The sequence below is a fragment of the Cricetulus griseus genome, chromosome 3 (genome assembly GCF_003668045.3).
Source record: "Cricetulus griseus strain 17A/GY chromosome 3, alternate assembly CriGri-PICRH-1.0, whole genome shotgun sequence".
NCBI lineage: Eukaryota > Metazoa > Chordata > Mammalia > Rodentia > Cricetidae > Cricetulus > Cricetulus griseus.
Window position 1 is genome coordinate 39,607,440 of NC_048596.1, and position 21,284 is coordinate 39,628,723.

At 39.8% G+C, this 21,284-nt stretch overlaps 1 protein-coding gene across 4 annotated transcripts in view; it reads left to right on the forward strand.

Annotated features, from left to right (window-relative positions):
• The window catches only part of C3H9orf85 (chromosome 3 C9orf85 homolog), a 58,691-nt gene that overhangs the window by 17,121 nt on the left and 20,286 nt on the right, over positions 1 to 21,284 (forward strand). For all 4 annotated transcript variants that reach the window (XR_004769020.1, XM_027406537.2, XM_027406536.2 and 1 more), the window contains exon 2: positions 16,821 to 16,927. Coding sequence is in view for 3 of the 4 variants with exons in the window: in XM_027406537.2 (XP_027262338.1) it covers positions 16,821 to 16,927 (107 nt within the window). In the remaining variant the exon portion in view is untranslated. The remainder of the gene's footprint in view (positions 1 to 16,820; positions 16,928 to 21,284) is intronic.

Here is a 21,284-nt window from a genome sequence, read left to right on the forward strand (position 1 = left end):
CTGCTTCTTGTCTGTCAAGATGGGAGGTTAAGAGACCTACTTGCACATTCCTGCAGCTGTGGAGCTGACTGTCTCCATGCTTTCCCCTCCATGTTGGTCTGTAGTCCCTCTAAGCATGAGCCAAAGTAAAACCTTCCTTACTTAAATTGGTTCTTTTCAGGTCACAACAAGAAAAATAACCAGTGCAGTAGTTACCTGTGCAAATAACTACATTAAGATACTCCAGTGTGCAGCAATGTTTGCTGCAAGGCAAAGAATACTGATGGTGTAGACCTATGATCCAAGCTACTTGGCAGAATGGGTAAGGAAGATTGTAAAATTTATGGCCAGCCTAGGTTACAGAGTGAATTCAAGTCTATTTAGTGAAATCCTGTTTGAAAATAAAATTCAAATGAGCTGATTGATAATCTGCGGTGCAACACTACTTAGCAGGCTCTAGGTTCAATTTTCAGTAGTGAAAAACTGTAGCCTTTCCCTGACCAATCAAATGGCAGAGATTGTTGAAATGGATTTAACAATATGATGCAAATGTATAGTGTCTATAAGAAACTAACTTGAGATTCAAAGTCATAAATAGATTCAAAGTTAAAGGATGGAAATAGTAGTTGATGCAAATATTAACCAAAAGAGAGTAGGGTGATTTTGCAAATGTCAGACAAAATAGACTTTTTAAATAAAGGAAATTACAAGAGACAAAAGACATTACATTAAAAACTAATATGACAAGATATAATAATTAAAATATTTCGTGTATCTAATAGCAGATGACTAAAACTGCAAGAAGTGAAAATGTAGAGACTGAATGGGAGAAGTAGCTTAGCAACAGGTGGACGTGATGAAGACCTTGAGTAAAGGGTCCAACTAGACAGAGCATAAGCAGAAACAGAGGCCATAAATGCACAGTCAGCCTGCGAACTCATAAGGAATGCTACCCAACAGCACAAAAATACAAATACACCTTCTTCTTAAGTCTTAATGTAATGGATTAAATGATAAAAATCATACTACTCAGTGAAATTTCTCTAACTATAATAGGTGAAGTCAGAAATTAGTAATAGAGGAAGAAAAACTAAAAATAGTCACGAATTTGTAGAAATTAAAGATTGTATCAAATACATTAGTCAAGTCACAAGGAAAAATAAAATATTTAGATGACAATGAAAGCAACATAACACAACACAGATGCACTGAAGCAGTATTCTATCAAACAGAACACACCATGGACACACTGAAGCAGTACTCTAACATACAGAACACACCATGGACGCACGAAGCAGTTCTCTAACATACAGAACACACCATGGACGCACTGAAGCAGTTCTCTAACATACAGAACACACCATGGACGCACTGAAGCAGTTCTCTAACATACAGAACACACCATGGACACACTGAAGCAGTACTCTAACATACAGAACACACCATGGACGCACTGAAGCAGTACTCTAACATACAGAACACACCATGGACGCACTGAAGCAGTACTCTGCCGGAAACAAATCTTAGAAATCAGAAGCATCCCACGTCATCACTGCAGCTGGCGAGGAACCAGAAAACCAGAAACCATAGCAGAAGCCATCAAAGGAAGGAAATAGATTAGCACAGAGATAAATAAAGTGGAAAGGGGAAAAAAACAGAAAAATCAATGACACCGGAAAAATTTTCAGGTTATATTTATGTGTTTAGCAACACATACACACATGTATGTAACACAACTAATAAAAGAAGAGGTTTTGATTTTGAAATAGAACAAGGAGAAGTATATGAGAGGGTTTGGAGAAAGGAAAGGGGAAATGATATAATTATATTAATCTCAAAAAAGAAATTATTAAAAAAATACATATAATTGGCCAACTTTTACATAGGTGAACTAACAGCAAGAAAAGAAAACTCAAATAACAGTAACCAAAATGAAAACTGGCAAATTCATGTCAATTCTACCTAATTAAAAATGATGTTTTCAAAGTAACCTACTTGAAATGGGCAGGATCCTAGAAGTACAAAACCTAGACCGAATCATGAAGAAATGGAAATGAATCAATTTATAGTTGATAAGATTGAATCAGAAATAACAAAAATCCCCAATAGAAAAGCACTCTGGACTCTTCTTTCTTTCTCTCTTTCTTTCCTTCCTTCCTTCCTTCCTTCCTTCCTTCCTTCCTTCCTTCTTTCCTTCCTTCCTTCCTTCCTCTGTCCCTCCCTCTTTTCCTCCCTCTCTCCCTCTCCCTCTCTCTCTCTCTTCCTTCCTATTTTTTTTTTTTTTTTTTACAGATTTATTTATTATGTGTATAGTGTTCTGCTTGCATGTATGCCTGCATGTCAGAAGAGGGCACCAGATCTCATTACAGATGGTTGTGAGCCACCTTGTGGGTGCTGGGAATTGAACTCAACCTCTGGAAGAACAGCCAGTGTTCTTAACTGCTGAGCCATCTCTTCAGCCCTGGACTGATAATTTCTCTGGGGTAGTCCACCAGGCATTTAAAGGAAAACTCACTGATCTCCCCAAGACTCCAGGAGACACATCTTAACTTCACTCTATGGTAGCTGTACCCTGATCCCTAGCAAAATGAAGACACTACAAGAAAACCACAGAGTAATCTCACTTTGGAGCACTGTTACTGCCTATGGTGGTTTGGATGAGATGGCCCCCATAGGGCCATGTGTTTAAATGTTTGTTCCCCAGTTGGTGGACCTGTTTAGGAAGGATTAAGAGATATGGCCTTGTTGAAAGAGGTGTGCCACTGGAGTGGGCCTTGAGGTTCAAAAGCCCACAGCAAGACCAGTCCCTCTCTCTCTGCTGCAACTTGTAGATCAGATGTGAGCTCTCAGTTACTTTTCCAGCACCATGCCTACTGCCACACCCTTGCCCTGATGATCATGGACTAACCCTCTGAAATTGTAGGCAAGCTTCCATTGAAATGCTTTCTTTTATAAGTCATCTGGTCATGGTGTTTTATCACAGCAAGAGAAGAATAACCAAGCATTGCTGGAGTCTGATGGATTCTGCCCCAGGCTGTGTTAAAGTCTAGGCCTCTAATGGTGGTGTTTTTTAGTGAGGTCTGTAAATTTTAGGAGGTGGTATGTAGGTGAAGGAAGTAGGTCTCTAGGGGGTCATACCATGTCTTTTTTTTTTTTTTCCTCTGCTTCCTGTTCTCCATAAAGTGAATGCCCTCTATCACATGCTACTGCCTCATCGTGGAAACTGAATCAACATAGCTGAGAACTATGGACTAAGCTAAGTCCTTCCCACTTGCAGTTGTTATTACCAACACTTTTTCATGACAATGACAATATGATAGTTATAAGCACCAATGCAAAAAATCCCCAGGCAAAAGAAAATGGTAGCATGCACATCAAGTAGCTCAAAACTGCCTGAAACTCCAGCTCCAGGGGATCTGACGCCCTCTTCTGGTCTCTGTAGATAATCCTCACGTCCACAGCATACGTTTACACAGACCCACACACATACACATATAAATAAAAATAAAACATAAATAAATAAATAAATAATAGAGGATTAAACATTAAAGTCCAGTAGGATTCATTCCTAGAATGTAAGAATAATTCAACACTTGTACTTGAACAGAGTTTATGAAAGAAAAATCTGTGTGACCATTGGAACTGAAGTTATTAAAAGAAGTTGGTAAAAGTCAGTACTCACAATAAACCACTAGGTATAGGAAGGCTGCCTCAGAATAAAAAAAGTCACTTGTAGAAATTCCACAATGAGCAGCATACTTAGCTATGAAAGTATAAAATGGTTCTTGGTTTGGTTTGGTTTTGTTTTCTTGCTTGCTTGTTCTGAGTCTGGCTGTGTGTGTGTGTGTGTGTGTGTGTGTGTGTGTGTGTGTGTGTGTGTGTGTGTGTGTGTGTGTGTGTGTGTGTCCTTGAACTCAGGATCTTCCTGCCTTAGCCTTCCATGTGCTGACATTACAGATTTGCACCAACATACCCAGCCTAAACCTGGCTCTTAAAAGTGTTGCTGCTTGTCTGCTTTTGTCAGTTAGTATTGGAAGTTGCAGCCTGGACAGTTATGTAGGAAAAGAGACATAAAATGCACACAAATTAAAAAGAGGTAAAAGTAACTCTATTAGTAGCTGTTACGACCTTTTATGTCAAAAATTCCCAAGACTCCATCAGTAGCAGGAAACAAGTCCATACACAAACATGAGTTACATTTCTGTCCACTAAAAATCATACTCTGAAAAGGGAATTAAATAATTTGTTCATAATAGTTTGGTGAAGAATGGAAACTTAGAATTAACTAAAGATATAAAAGATTCACAGTGAAAATTGTGAGCCATTGTTGGAATTAAAAGTAATAGAAGGCATTAGGTAAATGAAAAACACCTCGTGTTCATGGATTGAAAGATTTAATATTAAGATGTCAGTGCTACTGAGGTTATCTACAAATTCAGTTCAGTCTAATTTGGCGGTCCGGGGACTTCTGTACAGACATTGAAAAAGTCTAAAACTCATTAAAAAAAATCCCAAGTGATCCCAAATAACCAAAGCAGTCTTGAAAAAGAACGAAAAAGAAGAGCTCACAGAAAAACAGATAATTTTTGGTAATTGGGTTTTCCTTTCTTCAAGTTCTTTGCCTCCTGTGTTTTGTTGTTGTTCACTTGCTTTGCCTTTTTTTTCTTCCATTTTTTATTTAAATTAGAAACAAGCTTCTTTTACATGTAAATCACAGTTCCCTCTTCCTCCCGTCCTCCCGTGCCCCCTACTAACATCCTACCTATCCCATACCATTTCTGCTCCCCAGGGAGAGTGAGGCCTTCCATTGGGAATCTTCAGAGTCTGTCATATCCTATGGGATATGGCCTAGGCCCTCTCCTGTGTGTCTAGGCTGAGGGAGTATCCCTCTATGTGGAATGGGCTCACAAAGTCCATTCATTACACTATGAGTAAATACTGATCCACTACTAGAGGCCCCATAGATTTCTGAGGCCTCCTCATTGACACCCACATTTATGGGGTCTGGATCAGTCCCATGCTGGTTTCCCAGCTATCAGTCTGGGGACCATGAGCTCCCCCTTGTTCAGGTCAGCTGTTTCTGTGGGTTTTACCAGCCTGGTCTTGACCCCTTTGCTCATCACTCCTCCCTCTCTGCAACTGGATTTCAATTCAGTTCAGTGTTTAGCTGTGGGTGTCTGCTTCTACTTCCATCAGCTGCTGGATGAAGGCTCTAGGATGGCGTATAAGTTAGTCATCAATCTCATTATAGGGGAAGGGCATTTAAGGTAGCCTCTCCACTGTTGCTTAGATTGTAAGTTGGTGTCATCCTTGTAGATCTCCTGACATCCTTGTAGATCTCCAGACAAAAAGTGTTCGTTTTGTTTTAAAGTAATGAGGATCAAATTTAGAGCCTTGCATTTGTTAGGTGCTATAACCATGCTGTGTCAGAAACATAGAGGAATATGCTTTGTATTTTTATGAAATCAGAATTTATTGAATAGCAATAAATTCACAGCATAGGGCCTGGAATTTGTTTGTTGGAGCCACAGAGGAATCTTTCCTAAGATGACATTTGGGACAGAGAAAGAGCAAGGGTTTCTGCAGGAAATGTGCTACCTTCTGTGCAGTTGGCCACATCAGATCATATCACATTAGTTAGAACTGGCATCTCATTGCTAATGCTGAAGTTATGCATTCACTTAACATCTAGTAAACAGTCAGAACAAAGGATGACTGAACAGGCACCTGTCCTGAGAAAGAGGAAGTTGATGACTAAACCAGGATGTGTCAGCCAGGGATCCTGAGAGGAGAGATGGGTTGAAGATCTTTGAGGCCCTTCCTTCTGAGATGAACCTTACTTTCAAGAAAGGCAAAAGGATCATCCCCAAGTGGAACTATGGACACTGCCAACTTTTACAGTGAAATCTAATGGAGAAAAGACTTGTGTCCTATGAGGCCAGAACTTCAACTGTTTGTTTCTACCCAGAACAACTTTCTTGGGTTGTTTTCTTGCTGAAAATGTCCAGAGTCAGTAGTGAAGGTAGCTTGGGAACAACTGAAAAACATTGTTTTCAAACACGAAGTCACCCTGTTCTAGCCATTTTACGGGAGATTTTCCTATTTCAAGCAGTAACAGTCTGTGTTCTTGTGTTTAGTGTCTCATTGTTCCTTCTTTATTAAAAAAGTGCTTTCTGGGGCTGGAGAGATGGCTCAGAGTTTAAGAGAACTGACTGCTCTTCCAGAGGTGCTGAGTTCAATTCCCAGCAACCACATGGTGGCTTACAACCATCTATAATGAGATCCGGTGCCCTCTTCAGGAGTGCAGGGATACATGCAGACAGGATGTTGTATATATAATAAATAAAATCTTAACAAAAATAAATAAAGTGGCTCTAGTGGTTCCCTGTACTGCAGAAGAAGCTTACCAGCACATTTTCCCACCTGCAGGCCAGTGGTGTGCCTTTTAAATGAGTGTGTATATGAAGCTCCTCAGTAAAAATCCAAGTTGTGTGCTTGGCTGCCAAAATAAGCCAGTTTATGCACAGGCCCTCTCTGTTTAATTGCAATCGACAATAAATCTGCCAACTTAGTGAGAGAATAGTCCATTGTTTGGAATGACCCAAACTCATTTTAAATTCAGTTTCCTGGTGAAAATGTGATTGTTAATTATTGCAGATGATGTTGAATAAACAAGGAAAGTGGGAGAAGAATCAACATTCTTTCTTGGCTTCTAAGAAAAGACTCTGGTTCTAGGTTCTAGGTTCACTGTCCAAGAGGAGCATTCTGAGAAGTAGTGTACATTTTGCTTCTTTCCTATTGGTGTTTTAGACTTGTGATAAATTTAGAGTAAATGAAAGAAAGATGGACTTTGGGAAAATACATTTATGTATTTGGTATATACCTGCAAATTAGATATTTTAGAATACTAGATTGTATTTTATTCATGGGAGACTGGGCTGCCTTTTTAAAAATATTTAAAAATATTTATAGCTGATCTCTAATTAATACTGTTGCAGAAACAGGAGTTTCAGAATGTTTATAGCTAATCTCTAATAATGTTCAAAAATAATCATTTTCTTTAAAAAATGGAAACTGGTAGTTACCTGTATTATGTGTCTTTGTTGATAATTCATTACTAGAACTTACTTGAGAAATATTTCTGGTTTAATTATATTACTAACTCATTTTCTGGAATTGTAAAATATAAACTTAGTAAGACTCAGTAACTCACTCAGTAGCCACGTTTCCCATTATCACATTAAAACTGTGATCTGGTAGCAAACTTCCCATAATCCAGTATCTGGGAGAATGAGGCAGGAGAATCACAAGAGTACTGGGTTTCTTACTGAGTCCAGGCTAGCCTGGGCTACGTATACATCCCTATCTCAAGCAAAGAAACAAAAATGTTTGAAAATTTGTACCTGTGTATATATGCATATGACATGTATGTGAGTATGCACGTGTACATGTGAGTATGCTTTGTACTTGTGGGTGTACACATGTGAAGGTTAGAGGTCAAAACCATACGTCTTCTTCCTCTGTCATTTTTCACATTATTATTATATTATTGAGACAGTGTTTGTCACTGAACTTGGAACTAAAATGTCTAACCAGCAAGACCCTAAGATCACCTGTCTGCTTCCATGGGAGATTTTCAAAGTCTGTCATATCGTTTGGAGCAGGGCCTAGACCCAAAAGATGCACATTCATACAAGGAAATGTGTTCAACCATGTTCATAGCCTAGGCACATGCCTTTAATCCCAGCACTTGGGAGGCAGGGACAGACAGATCTCAGTGAGTTTGAGGTCAGCCTGGTCTACAGAGTGAGTTCCAGGACAGCCAGGGCTACACAGAGAAACCCTGTCTCAAAACAAAAAAGTTGAATCCTGAATGTATCCAAGTATAATCAAGCTAGGGCAAGCTATATAACATGGAGTTTCTTTAGTTAGTACAAATTATTGAGGGTGGTGGAAGTACGGCTAAACCATTTTGTATTTATAAACACTTAAAATTATGGAATTGAATGTATTCTTAATAAGATTTTTTAATGTAGTATCTTGAGGTTTATCAAACCTGTTTTAAGTCCTTCCAGCTATTGTATATGAATTTCCTAGTAACTTAAGTAGACACCAGAACCAGGCAAAATTGTTATTAAAAGAAAAGTCATTTAACTATGGCTATCCTTTATGACATAACAGAATTATCCCACAAATGTTAGCATGGTGAAACAGGTGAATTAAAAGGATAACATATCATAACAAACTGTGGTTTATCCCAGGTATGCAGTATCATGTATTATAAAATCCAGTACTGGACTGATGAGATGGTTTGACAAGCAAAGGTGTCTGTCCCTAAGTGTGGTAACGTGAATGCAATCTCTGGGACCCAGATGGTGAATGAAGAGAAGTGACTCCCAAGAGTTGTTCTCTCACCTCCAAATGCGTGCCATGGCAAACACCCATCCTGTCCTCACTCACTACACAAAATAAATAAGTGAGTGTAAAAAATTGTTTTAGAAGAAGATTCACTGTTGTTAAGATGTCAATTCTCCTTGAAATTGACTATGTTTTCAGGAAGACTTTTTTATTGTTGAAATCAATAAACAAATTCTCAAATTTAAACAGAAAATTAAAAGAAATTGTAATAGTTGAACAGTTTGGACAAAGAACAAAATTGGAGAGCTCAGGGTACTGATTTCACAACTTACAGAAATCTGCCATAATCCCATTGAGGTACTGGAGAAAGAATGGCTACATATATTAATGACAGAATGTTTGTTGAGTGCAGAGAAAGCCTGCATGTACTTAATTTTTTAATTCAAATACAGAGGCAATTCAGGAGTGCTGAAACAATTGGACGTTATGTATAATTGGAAAAGAACCGCTCTTAGTATCCTGTACTGGATACAAAATTAACTCAAAATTAGTTATAGAGTAAACGTAAAAGTTAAAAAATTGCTAAACTTCTAGAAAAAAAAAAACAAGTGGAAATTTTAGTTATTCTCCAACAAAAACTCTTAGATTTTAGTTGGAAAGTATAATTCATGAGAAAAACTTGATGTCTTGCTCTTCATTAAAATTTAAAAACATCAGCTGCTAAGAAAATGGAAGTAATAAAAGTAAAAGCACAGGTCGTGGAGAATATATTTTCAAAGCGTCTGTCTGACAAAGGGCTGATAGTCAGAATAAGTACAGAAAATGAAGAGTCTGATAGAAGAAAACTGGGCAAAAGACTTTAAACAGATGCTTCAACGAAGAGAATGCATCACAGAGAAGATGCACAGCACTGTGATGTGAGGGAAATGCAAATTGAAGCCACAGTGAGAGCGCTTCATGCCTTTGCAGATGAAACAGGTTTTCCAGCTTCCAAGTTCTGAAAGGCATTTGGAAAAACTGGGTCTTTAGACTATTGGGAATACAAAGTGTATGGCTACTTTGAAAAATTGTTAGTTAACAAATTATCATATAAAGAAAAAATAGAAGCCGGGCGGTGGTGGCGCATGTCTTTAATCCCAGCACTCGGGTGGCAGAGGCAGGCGGATCTTTGTGAGTTTGAGGCCAGCCTGGTCTACATTGTGAGTTCCAGGACAGCCTCCAAAGCTACACAGAGAAACCCTGTCTTGGAAAACCAAAAAAAAAGAAAAGAAAAGAAAAGAAAAGAAAAAAGAAAAGAAAAGAAAAGAAAGAAAGAAAAAATAGATGCCCAAGAGAAGTAAAAACGTCCAAATAAAACCTTATACAAAAGTCATCAACACCCCAAATAACACAAAACTGAAGGTGTCTTTCAATGATGAGTAAACTACAGTACACGAAGTAAGCCCTTCAAATGGCTGTGTCATTCCATTTGTACTATATTCTGGAAAATCCACAGGTTAAAAATTGATGTTAGTGTTCCTGGGAAGGATGGGATGTTAAATTACAACATGAGGAGGCCATCAGACAAATCATAAATGTAGAATGTTCCACAGTTTTCCAAAATATGTTTAATCTTGACCCGTGTTGGAGAGGCAGGTCTGAAAGGCAGGGAGCAGTTGAGGAAATTTCATTCTAGGTTGTCCACATTCATAATATCAGGGAGCTGTTTTTCTTGATTTCTTTAGTATGGTAGTAGCATATAGTATTAGAGCCTTTGTTTCTAGAATATGATGAATATTAAGAGAGGAAATGCTTTCGTGTCTGCAACTTACTGCAAGTATATACACAAATTAGAAGGGAAACAACAAGCTTGTGATTGTCTTTAGGCATCATGCCTGTAGCTAGATGTGTAAATATACCTATGTACAGACACATACATATTCAGCTACATGCATATATACACACATGGTTTTGAGACAGTCTCAATTTGTAGTCTAGCTGGCTTTAAACTTAGGGCTTTTTTTGTGCCTCAGTGTCCCAAGTGTTAGATCACAGGCATGAGCCACCACACCAAATTGTTTTAACTTTGTGCAGATTTGACACTTTTTATGATAGAAGGGCTCAGTTGATGATAATAATATTTCTTCAAGATGGTCTTGTGATGTCCAGGGCCTTCTTTCCAGACCTCTGGCCATCTGGGATCTGATCTAAGAATACCTTTTTAGTGTGTGCAGAATAACTCAGGTTTACATTGAACACTGAAAGAACCCATTTCTCTGAAGTGCTTTGCATAGCAGAATGCTTTGAAATTTTGCTTACTTATCACACAATTCTCTTTTGGGGAAAGAGAACTGGGTTTCAGTAACAAGAATAGGCATAGTGCTTCTGAGAAACTGGACTTGGCTTGTTACCAACAGCGTGCTGCTAACTGCTGGAGCTCTCAGTACTCACCTGTGGCCCATCTCCATCTCCAGCAGGTCTGCTCCAGCTGTGCTCCTGGTACTGGGCTTCTCCTACCTTACTTGTATCCCTGCCTCATTCCTCCAGCTGGTGCTTTTTTTTTTTTTTTTTTTTTTTTTTTTTGGTGGTGGGGCTATATTTATTTTGTGAGAGACTATGTCCTGTGGTAATCTATCTGGAGTAAAACGGTTTAAAATAATTTTGTTGGTGGGGCGGGGGTGAAGTTTAGTGGCTTCCCATGCACAAGAAAAAGTAGATGAAAGTTAATGATTTTTAGGTCATAACCTAATGACCTAGTTCCACATTATAGTTGTTGGGTAAGTGCTTGTGAGTTGTTTATCCTCTAGTCAAGTTTTGAGTAAGAGAGTGTCTCTGAAAGTTAAGGCTGAGACTAGAGGATTGGGAATTGAAGACCAAGACTGTGCTAGCAGTGCTGAGTCCTTGCATAGGCTTCAGGGACTTGGGCCTGAGTGAGGTGGCAAGGGAATGAAGGACAGACAGACATGGATGGACAGAAGAAAGCAAACTGGGCTTGGGTGGTCTAGACTGTCTGCCGGAGAAGCCACAGCACCCTGGGAGCTCAGTATGTTTAGTATATAGAGTTAAACAAGGAGTCAGGGTTTGGGAAGTACAGCTGGATCAAGGAGACAAGACTCAGCTAACTCTGTAGGAGCAGTTTCTGCAGAAGAGCAGTCTGCAGGCCGGGAACATGCAGGGGAAGAAAGAAAGGCTGACATTCTCTTCAGTGTCAGCCTCCACACTTGGACCAGAGGAAAGCCTTCTTCTCATGCTTCATCCTCACCCAAGGGAGAAGGCCCTGCCATTTCTCCATGGGCCTGAGGCCATGCCTATATGAATAACACATGCACTCAGGATGTCACTCCCCTCCCGTATACCTGAGCAAACACACACATTCATCCCCCTCCCCCTCCTTCTTCTCCCTTTCTCCCTCCATTTCTGTCTCTGCCATTCTCTCTCTCTCTCTCTCTCTCTCTCTCTCTCTCACACACACACACACACACACACACACAGGAATGTATGTACTCACCCATGCGCACACACACTGAGCATTTTAAATATAATTAACACAGAAGGTTCCTGTTTCCAGAGTAGCAGTAATGTAGCTATCTCAGTAAAACTCCTTACTTACCTGAAACAAGATCGCCAAGCCCATCTGTGGTGATCCTTGTCGGCAGCAGTTGGAATAGACATTTTCCTTTAAGATTTTTTTTTCAATTAAGAGAAATAAAATACGCCATCTGCAGTTGTTTTGGTTTTAGCATTGCTGAAAAAAATTTCCTCATAGCAAAAAAATCCTAAAGAAAAATTACTAGTTGTTTTAAATTTCTTTACTCTTCCAAATGGTATCTTCTTTCTGTTAAGTGACACTTTGTAATGAAATGCTCATCTACATGTTGAGACATGTTGTAGTTACTTTGTGTTGCTACCTTCCAAGACTCTAAATTCTCACCCAGTTCCTGTTTGTGGTTGTGTTATTCCATTATGGAAGATTTCTTGTATGACAATAGAATCTTCATAGCTGGGTTAATTACACTGTAATATCCTGGTATGGATTGATAAGCATAGGTATTTTTAAGACATTATCTCTATGTTTATCAGGAGTATCTTTTGATGTGTTAAATTTATTTTGACTTTTAAGAACTATTTAATTTTTCTGTAACTGATTCTCTGTAGCTGATTCCTAAGTATGTGCAATTTTACTCTTTTAAAAATCTGGAAGTTATCCAGGCGGTGGCGGCGGCAGCAGCGGTGGCAGCAGCGGTGGCGCACACCTTTAATCCCAGCACTTGGGAGGCAGAGGCAGGCGTATCTCTGTGAGTTCGAGACCGGCCTGGTCTATAAGAGCAAGTTCCAGGACAGCCTCCAAAGCCACAGAGAAACCCTTCTCGAAAAACCAAAAAAAAAAAAAAAAATATCTGGCAGTTATGTGTGCTGGGGTATACCCGTGATCTCTACACTTAGGACATTGAGACAGGGGGATTGCCATGAGTTTCAAGCCAAACTGGACTACCCACCAAGTTCCAGAACAGCCAAGACTACTACATAGCAAAACTTGTAAACTTGTCTCAAAACAGCAAAACAAATGAAAGATCATGGAAAGCAGTCTGTTGAATGGATTGATCTTTTTTATAAACTAACCCCTCCCCTTGGTTTCTTTTGTTTTGTTTTTGTTTTTCTGTTTTTTGAGACAAGGTTTCTCTGTGTAGCTTTGGAGCCTATCCTGGCACTCTCTCTGTAGACCAGGCTGGCCTCAAACTCACAGAGATCCACCTGCCTCTGCCTCCCGAGTGCTGGGATTAAAGGCGTGTGCCATCAACACCCGGCTCTCTCTTGGTTTCTTAAGACAAGGTTTCTAAGTGTGGCTTTGGTTGTCCTGGCCTCAAACCCAGAGATCCACCTGCCTCTGCCTCCCCAGTGCTGGGATTGAAGGCATGCATCACCCAGCATAAACTAAGTTTTAATCTATATATGCACAGTAGCCTGTGACCTTCTACCTTGAGGGGTATACTAAACAAATTGCTGAAGGAGGTTTGGATGCAAATAGGAGTGTGTAAGGTAAGATTGCATCTCCTTTGCCCAAAATGGAACAATTCCTGGAAGTAGGGTCTGTCTGTCTTTGCTCACCTCTCTGGAATTGTCCCCTTTCTGTATGTATGTATTTTAAATACACATACTTTTTGCTGCCATCCTCATTCATTTCTTAATATATAAAACACCAAGTTAATTTTGTAGTAGCTCCAATTGATCACGTGAACCCTGTACAAAATTTCCATTTATACCGCCTCATGGATCACTCAGAACAAGTTCCCACAAAGACCTGTTTTGTTCTGCAGTTGGTCCACCCTAACAAAACCAGTTTCCAAATTATGCAGGGCTTTATAAATCAAGATGAACTGGTCAGAAATTGTATAGAGAAACAAACAAGAAGCCAGCTAATGCTTCCTGGTTGGCAAGCAGTGTGTGTTAATGTACTGCAATATCAGGTAATGAAATTTCCTGCATTCTAAGAATACTCTAATTAGAAAGCTTGTTTCACATTGTAACTTTGGTTCGAAGCCATTAACTATTCTTGTATTCGTTAAATAACAAGAATACAAGTTGAAAGATACTTCAGGCAAGAGATGATATAAGACAGTTGATGAATTATGAATTTGAAGTCTATGTTTCTTAGCCATCCCAGCATGTGGTAACTAAATGCCAGGGTGCAGAGGAAGAGGGGTTTGGTCTGCGGGCTTGGAGCTCCTCTATAGTATAGCATAATGACAATGAACACAGAGGCATGTTGAGCTTGCTTTCCCTGGGACAGTCCATTGCTATGTCAGAAAGTAAGGAATAGACCCATACGTAATTCATAAATAACAGTATATTGTGAGAGTTTAGCTGAGATATAGGTATTCAAAGCATTATGGACATTAAAAATGCCCTTGATTTTTAGACATAGAGCAAGGAATTACCAGCCTACAATCCACACCTCCAGAGGAGCTAGGGAACAAGGAGAACCCCAAGAGAAGATTGCATAGTTCCTCAAAGAAGGGGAGGGGGACAAGAACACCTGAGCAAATTGGAAGCATGGGGTGGAGAGAGAAGAAAGGTGGGAAGGGGAGAAGGGGAGGGAGGAGGAGAACAAGAGGACTGAGACAGGGGAGGAATAGAGAAGGGCGAGAAAGGAGATGCCTTGATAGAGCGAAGCAGTACAGGTTTAGAGAGAGGTCTGACACAGGGGAAATGTTAGGGGATCCACAGGGATGACCCCAACTAAGAGTCCAAGCAGTGGTGGAGAGGCTGCCTTTGGTGCCCTTTTCCTATAATGAGACTAATGAGTACTTTGGTTACCAATTCTAGAGCCTTCATCCAGGAGCTTGATCAAAGCAGAAACAGGCACCCACAGCTAAGCACGGAACCATACCCCTGAAATCCAGTTGTGGAGAGGGGGGAGGGATGAGCAAAGGAGCCAAGACAGTGCTGGAGAAACAGTTGACCTGACCTAGTGAGAGCACGGAGATCCTAGTCATAAAGCTGGGGATCCAGTATTGGACTGAACCAAGCCCTCTGAATGTGGGTGCCAGCTAGGAGGCCAAGACAGTCCATGGGACCTCTAACAGTGGAGCCAGTCTTTATCCCTAGAGCACAAATGGACTTTGGGAGTCCATTCCCTATGGAGGGATACTATTGCAGCCCAGATACAGCAAGGGGGGCCAGCCGCCAAATGATATGACAGACTTTGAAGGTCCCCTGGGAAAGGCCTCACTGTCCCTGGGGAGGAGGTAGGGGTGGGTTGGGGGGTCTTGGTGAGGTACATGGAAGAATGGGAGGATGGATATGTAAATATGAGTGCCTCATAAAAAGAATAAAAAATGCCCTTGAAATATATTTATTGTTTTCCAATACAGTTTTGTCAGATTATTTCACTTTGTCAGCTTTTGCAGCTAAAAGGGCCTTTCCAGTTAACTTCAGCTGACCTAGTCAAAACACTGTGTTTTAGCTCAAATAGCCGTCTAAAGAATCTGCATCTTGTGTGATGTGTTTTTCCCCCTTTGGAGAAATAAAAGAGAAAAAAAGAAAATGTCTTTTGCAATGGCAAATATCCTTTCCAATAATGGGCAAAGACCAGCCTTCTTCTTTCCTCAAAAGAAATGGGAGGACTCCAAGAACCTAAATCCTGTAGCATGTGAACGTGTCATGTGTAAGATCTGAAACTATTACAGAGGACCTAGGGCACATTTAAACTCTTACTTGTTTATGCAAACACAATTTGAGAGTAAAATCTTAAATGTTTTCTTTCCCCTAAAGTTCTTTCTTCACCAGATGTCCATGTTCACATCATGTTTACATTCATGTTGTATTCTCATAAAACCAAGAGAACTAGAGGAGTTTTGTTTGTTTAAGGCTGGGCCGCTAAGGAGTGTTTGTAAAACATTTTCCTTACATAGGAGCACAAAAATGAAACAAAATGCCCTTTTGCTTCTGGCTTGCTTCTCACTGGCCCATTTTAACTTTCAGTTACTGCTATCCTAGATAAACTCTGTTAATTCTCATTATTTAGTTTCATTCAGAGTCACTGGTAGAATTTGAATTGTTAAAGTAATCTTGTGTTTCTCTTATTAGATTTTTATATAGGTTTAGTTTACAAACAGTAAAATCCATGTGTCTTAATTGTCCAATATTCGTATTGATCTACTATATCCGGGTCAGTGAGGACTACTTTCTCAAAGTCACCTTGGAAACTCTTTAACATGTTGGCAGTTTGGAACTATTGCCTTTTAAAGAACCAAATTGAGTTATATACATAAAGCTCATGATATGTCATGGAATCTCACACAGAAAAAGTTAGTTAATGAATTTAACTTTGTAATTGTTTTTAGTTATTTTGTGTGCATGTGTGGGTGTGTGTTCCATAGCATGTACTTGGAGATCAGAAAACAACTTACAGGAGTTGGTTCTCCTTCCACCACGTAGGTCCAGGGGATTGAACTCAGGTCCTCAGGCTTAGTGGCAAGAACCTTTACCTACTGAGGCATTTGCCCACCCAAGGTTATTTTTTTTTTAAGATTTTATTTTTATTATATATACAACATTCTGCTTCCATGTATATCTGCACACCAGAAGAGGGCACCAGATCTCATTACAGATGGTTGTGAGCCACCATGTGGTTACTGGGAATTGAACTCAGGACCTCTAGAAGAGCAGTCAGTGTTCTTAACCTCTGAGCCATCTCTCCAACCCACCCAAGATTATTTTTAAAACATTCCCATGAACCTTTTAATGGTGCTTGTCATATTGGCTTTTGGATGAGATTCTTTTTTTTTTTTATCTTTTTAATTTTTTTATTTTTTGGTTTGTCAAGACAGGGTTTCTCTGTGGCTTTGGAGGCTGTCTTAGAACTAGTTCTTGTAGACCAGGCTAGTCTTGAACTCACAGAGATCTCCCTGCCTCTGCCTCTCGAGTGCTGGGATGAAAGATGTGTATTACCACTGCCAGGCTTGAATGAGATTCTTAATTTATGTATTTTTATTTGTTTTTAGAAAATTAATGCCAAAGTTCATGATGGAGTATGTCAGCGCTGCAAAGAAGTTCTTGAGTGGCGTGTAAAATACAGCAAGTACAAACCACTGTCAAAACCTAAGAAGTGGTGAGTCAAGTTTCTTAAATTCCTTCCCAGTGATGCGTGTGTCATAGTGTCTTAGTCCATTTCCTGATTCTCAAATTTGTCTAGATAAACTTGAAAGAAAATAAAAAGAAATCTTTGCCTCTAGTGTAGAATTTCATCTTGAATACTGAGTCTTAGTTTATGAAAGCAGCAGATGGAAAAATAGATTGATCAATCCTGACTCATGATTTTGTACAATTTTTATAGAAACTTTTTCTAAGAGTGGAAAAGGCCTCGGTATTACAAAATCTTGTTTTCCACTGACTAAGTAATAGTATTTACTATAGAGCGTTGTTTATGATTTTTGTTTTAGAGAGGATGACCTAGACCAGCCTCCAACTAATGACCCTCACACCTCAGCCTCCAGAATGCTGGGATTTATTGGCCTGTGCCACCATATACAGACATGACAATTCTTAAAAGGAGTCTGACATCTTAATTCAAACCATGAAGATTACTAAAATGACCTGGGTTGACTGTCTTATGTGAATTACTGTTTATAATTTGCAGTTTCATTCATTGGGTCAAGATGAAAAGATACTCAGCTTAGTTTCTCATCTGTCTGCCCCTAACCTTTCTATAATTATGGGTCACTTTTGCGTCATCCTTATATACATCCTTTTTTTCAGCTGAGTAAGGACAGTTAAATAATAGGTGTGTCAAAGAACACGACTGTAATTACTATAAATATTAGTAATTCTTTTTTTTTTTTTTTGGTTTTTCGAGACAGGGTTTCTCTGTGTAGCTTTGGAGCCTATCCTGGTACTCGCTCTGGAGACGAGGCTGGCCTCGAACTCACAGAGATCCACCTGCCTCTGCCTCCCGAGTGCTGGGATTAAAGGTGTGCACCACCAACGCCCAGCCAGTGTATTCTTTTTATATTATTTAATTTGGTGTTCTGTGTAGTAGTTATTTAGAACAAAGTTGGTCATTGTTGCTTTATATATATATATATATAGAGAGAGAGAGAGAGTAAAAATACTAAAACTATTTAGTAGTAGTCTTTCTTGAACATACACTTCTTTTTACTTGATACTTACGTATCTATTTGTCTGTTTATCTAATCTAACTATTTGATTAAACCATTCAAGTTACCTGCAAAGTAACTGGTCTCTTTATGGCATTTGCATATACTGTATCTTTATACATTTTTCTAATACAGTGTTTTCCCCTTTGGCTGCCCCCTTTTTGCCCATCCTCTTCCTCCTTCCAAATAGTCCCTACTTCTGCTTTCACGCCACAAATGTTCTATTACCCTCACTTATCTCCTTCCTTCATCCCTTAAGGTTTTGTCTTCCACTTTCATGGTTCCCTTTCTAATTGCATGGCACACACAACAACCTAGATCTACATGGGAGAGAAGACAGGCAAGATTGTTGTTTGTAGTAATTCCCAGTTCCATCCATTTTTGTTCAAATGTCATTTGTTTTTCTGTGTGACTAACTTTTCATCATATATATGAACCATCCATGTTCTTTATACCTATTCATCTATTGAGGGTTGTGTAGTGTACTTTCTAGCTATCATAAATAGAGCAGCAATGAATGTGGATGTGCAGGTATCTCTGTGGAATGTTGACTTAGTCCTTCTGGAATATACCTAGGGTTGATGTAGTTGGGTCCCCACTTGTTAGGTGTGTATGCTTGTTTGTTTCCGTTTTGAGGAACCTCCCAACTGATTTCTATAGTGGCTGCACAAATTTCCATTCGTATCAGGAGTTTGTAAGCGTTCTTTCCTCACACCCTTGACTCGTTGATGTGTATTCCCAGCCCCTCATTTGTTTTCTTGATGATAGCCATTCTGATCTGGGTAAGATGTATCCCCCCATTTCTACCTCCCTAGCACTGGGATTACAGGTCATAACTGCCATAAACAGCCTTTTTATGTATGTGCTGGGATCTGAACTCAGATCCCCATGCTTCTGTGCAGGCACTTTCCTAACCGAGCCGTCTTCCGAGATCCCGATTATTGTTTTATATTGCTGACTTTTTTCCCTAGGTTCTGGGTTGAATTAGTCTGGTATTGGTATCTGTTTTGCATGTGTTCATTTCTTTTGTTTGTTTGTTTGAGACAAGGTCTCACTATGTAGCTATAGCTGTCCTGGAACTCCCTGTGTAGAAACTCACTGTGTAGACCAGGCAGGCTTTGAATTCATAGAGATCCAACTGTCTCTGCCTTCCGAGTGCTGAGATTAAAGGGGTTTGCCACCACTTCCTGACAGGTTGTTCATTTCTCATAGTAAACTTTGGATCTCCTGGCATTGTGCCCAGTCTGGTGTCTCTGAACAGTTGTGCTATGTAGGTTTCTCATGTTTCCTACATTTCTTTTTTGGGATTTGATCATCTGCTGGGATGTCCCTTTTTGTTGTATTTGAGGATCTTATTGATTAGTTTCCTCTTGAGATCTCAGTTAGCCATATGATTCAGAGGCTTCCAGGTCTGTGTACAAGGGTGGGAGCTGACTGCATTGTAGACTCATCTTTCCTGTGCTTTATACTGATATTGAACCTTTGTGGCACAAGTGTTCAGTGGCCTCCGGCATTGTCTTCACTTGAGTAGTTGTAGTAGTTTGAAAGAAAATGGTCCCCCAAAGGAGTGACAGACACAAGGAGGGGTGCCCTTGTTGAAGTAGGTATGGCCTTTTAGGAGGAAGTGTGTCACTGCGGGGACAGGCTTTGAGGTATCTTTTGTTCAAGCTTCACTCCATGTGACACTCGCCTACTTCCTGTTGCCTGCAAGACTCGGGACTCTCAGCTCCTCCAGCACCATGTCTGTGGGCATGCCACTGTGTCCCACCATGGTGTTGATGGACTGAACCTCTGAACTGTAAGTGAGCCACCCCAATTAAATGTTTTTCTTTATAAGAGTTGCTGAGGTCATGGTGTCTCTTCACAGCAGTAGGAACCCTAATTAAGACAGAAGTATACCATCTTTCTGTATCAGGAGCCTATGTTAACACATTGGACTCTGCAGTCTGTGGGCCAGGCAGCTTTCTCTCGCCCTCCTGAGACTTCAGTGATCATGCCCAAGGTAGCTTATGTTTTAGCTAGGGAACATCTCACTAGAACATCAGGAGTGGGGAAGCAAGCACAGCCCTGAAGGCTGTACACAAAGTCATGTTCTTTAAGCCTTTTAAAGCACCATCACCCTGCAGGTATGTGTCAGATATTCCTGTGGGCTTCCAGCTCTCCAGCTGGGTTACATTCAGTTGATAAAAACTGGTCCAGGACTTGGGAGAGCAGGAGTGCTTTTCTCTGTGCCCTTCTTTCCTGGGCCAGGCTTCCTTGCCCTCCACAACCAACCCATAGGACTGTTTCTGACATGGCAGGTTAATTTAGCCTTTTAGGAGTTTGGATAGCCTTCTAACTACAGTAGAGATTATCACATGGTGTTAATTTTTAGTGAAAACTATTTTAGCCTTCTTACAGATCTAACACTCCAGGTTTGGAGCATTTAATTCCAGCACTCACTGGGAAGGCAAGTGGATCTCTGTGACTTCAAGGCCAACCTGATCTCTATAGCAAGTTCCCAGACAGTCAAGGCTAACCCATCTCAAAAAAAGAGGAGGGAGGGGATTTTTAATAGCTGTCAGTATTTTAATTTTGGCTACTTATTTTGCATGGGTAGGTGTTTCTTGATATTAAAAAGTCTCAAGAAAGCATCAACACTAAATTAGCTATTTAGGAGTATTTCTCACTATTTTTTTCTATTGGGGGTATTGCTGAGTTTTCTTTTAGATAGTGTTATATATGTCTTGATTATTTTTTCAGTGTTTTCTTCCTGCTCTATAGCATCTTTCTTAAAGAAAATCCATTCAGTGGCTGAAGGTGCAGCACAGGGGTAGAGTTGTGCTTAGTATGCTGACACCCTGAATCCGATTCCCAGAATTTAAAGCCAGCAAACCATGGCTTATAAACAAGCCTGTTGAATCTTATGCTAAGTCACCCAAATTGGCAGCAAGGAAATTAAGCTGGAGGAAAGGTGGTTAGGGCATCCAACTTTAGCTTTCCATGAATGAATAATTGTTTTCTAGGTAGCAATTAAAAACTAGCTGTGCATTAAGCCATGTACTTGTAGTTAATAAGCCAAACACATGATAAGTGGTTTCAGAGCATTTCCTATACGGCGCTCTTCCTCTAAAGTGTGGAAGGTTTCACCACTGTTCCATTTCCCCCTGGCAGCTTTTCTCCCAAAGCCATTTAAAGTATATACAGTAGACATTACAGAGCCTTTTAGCAGACATTGTAACAAATGAAGTCACTTAACTATATTTCTTCCATGTCTATTACTTGTTCTTATCTAGGTAGTCTGCTGAGTCCTGTGTGCTTATCTTTGTTATG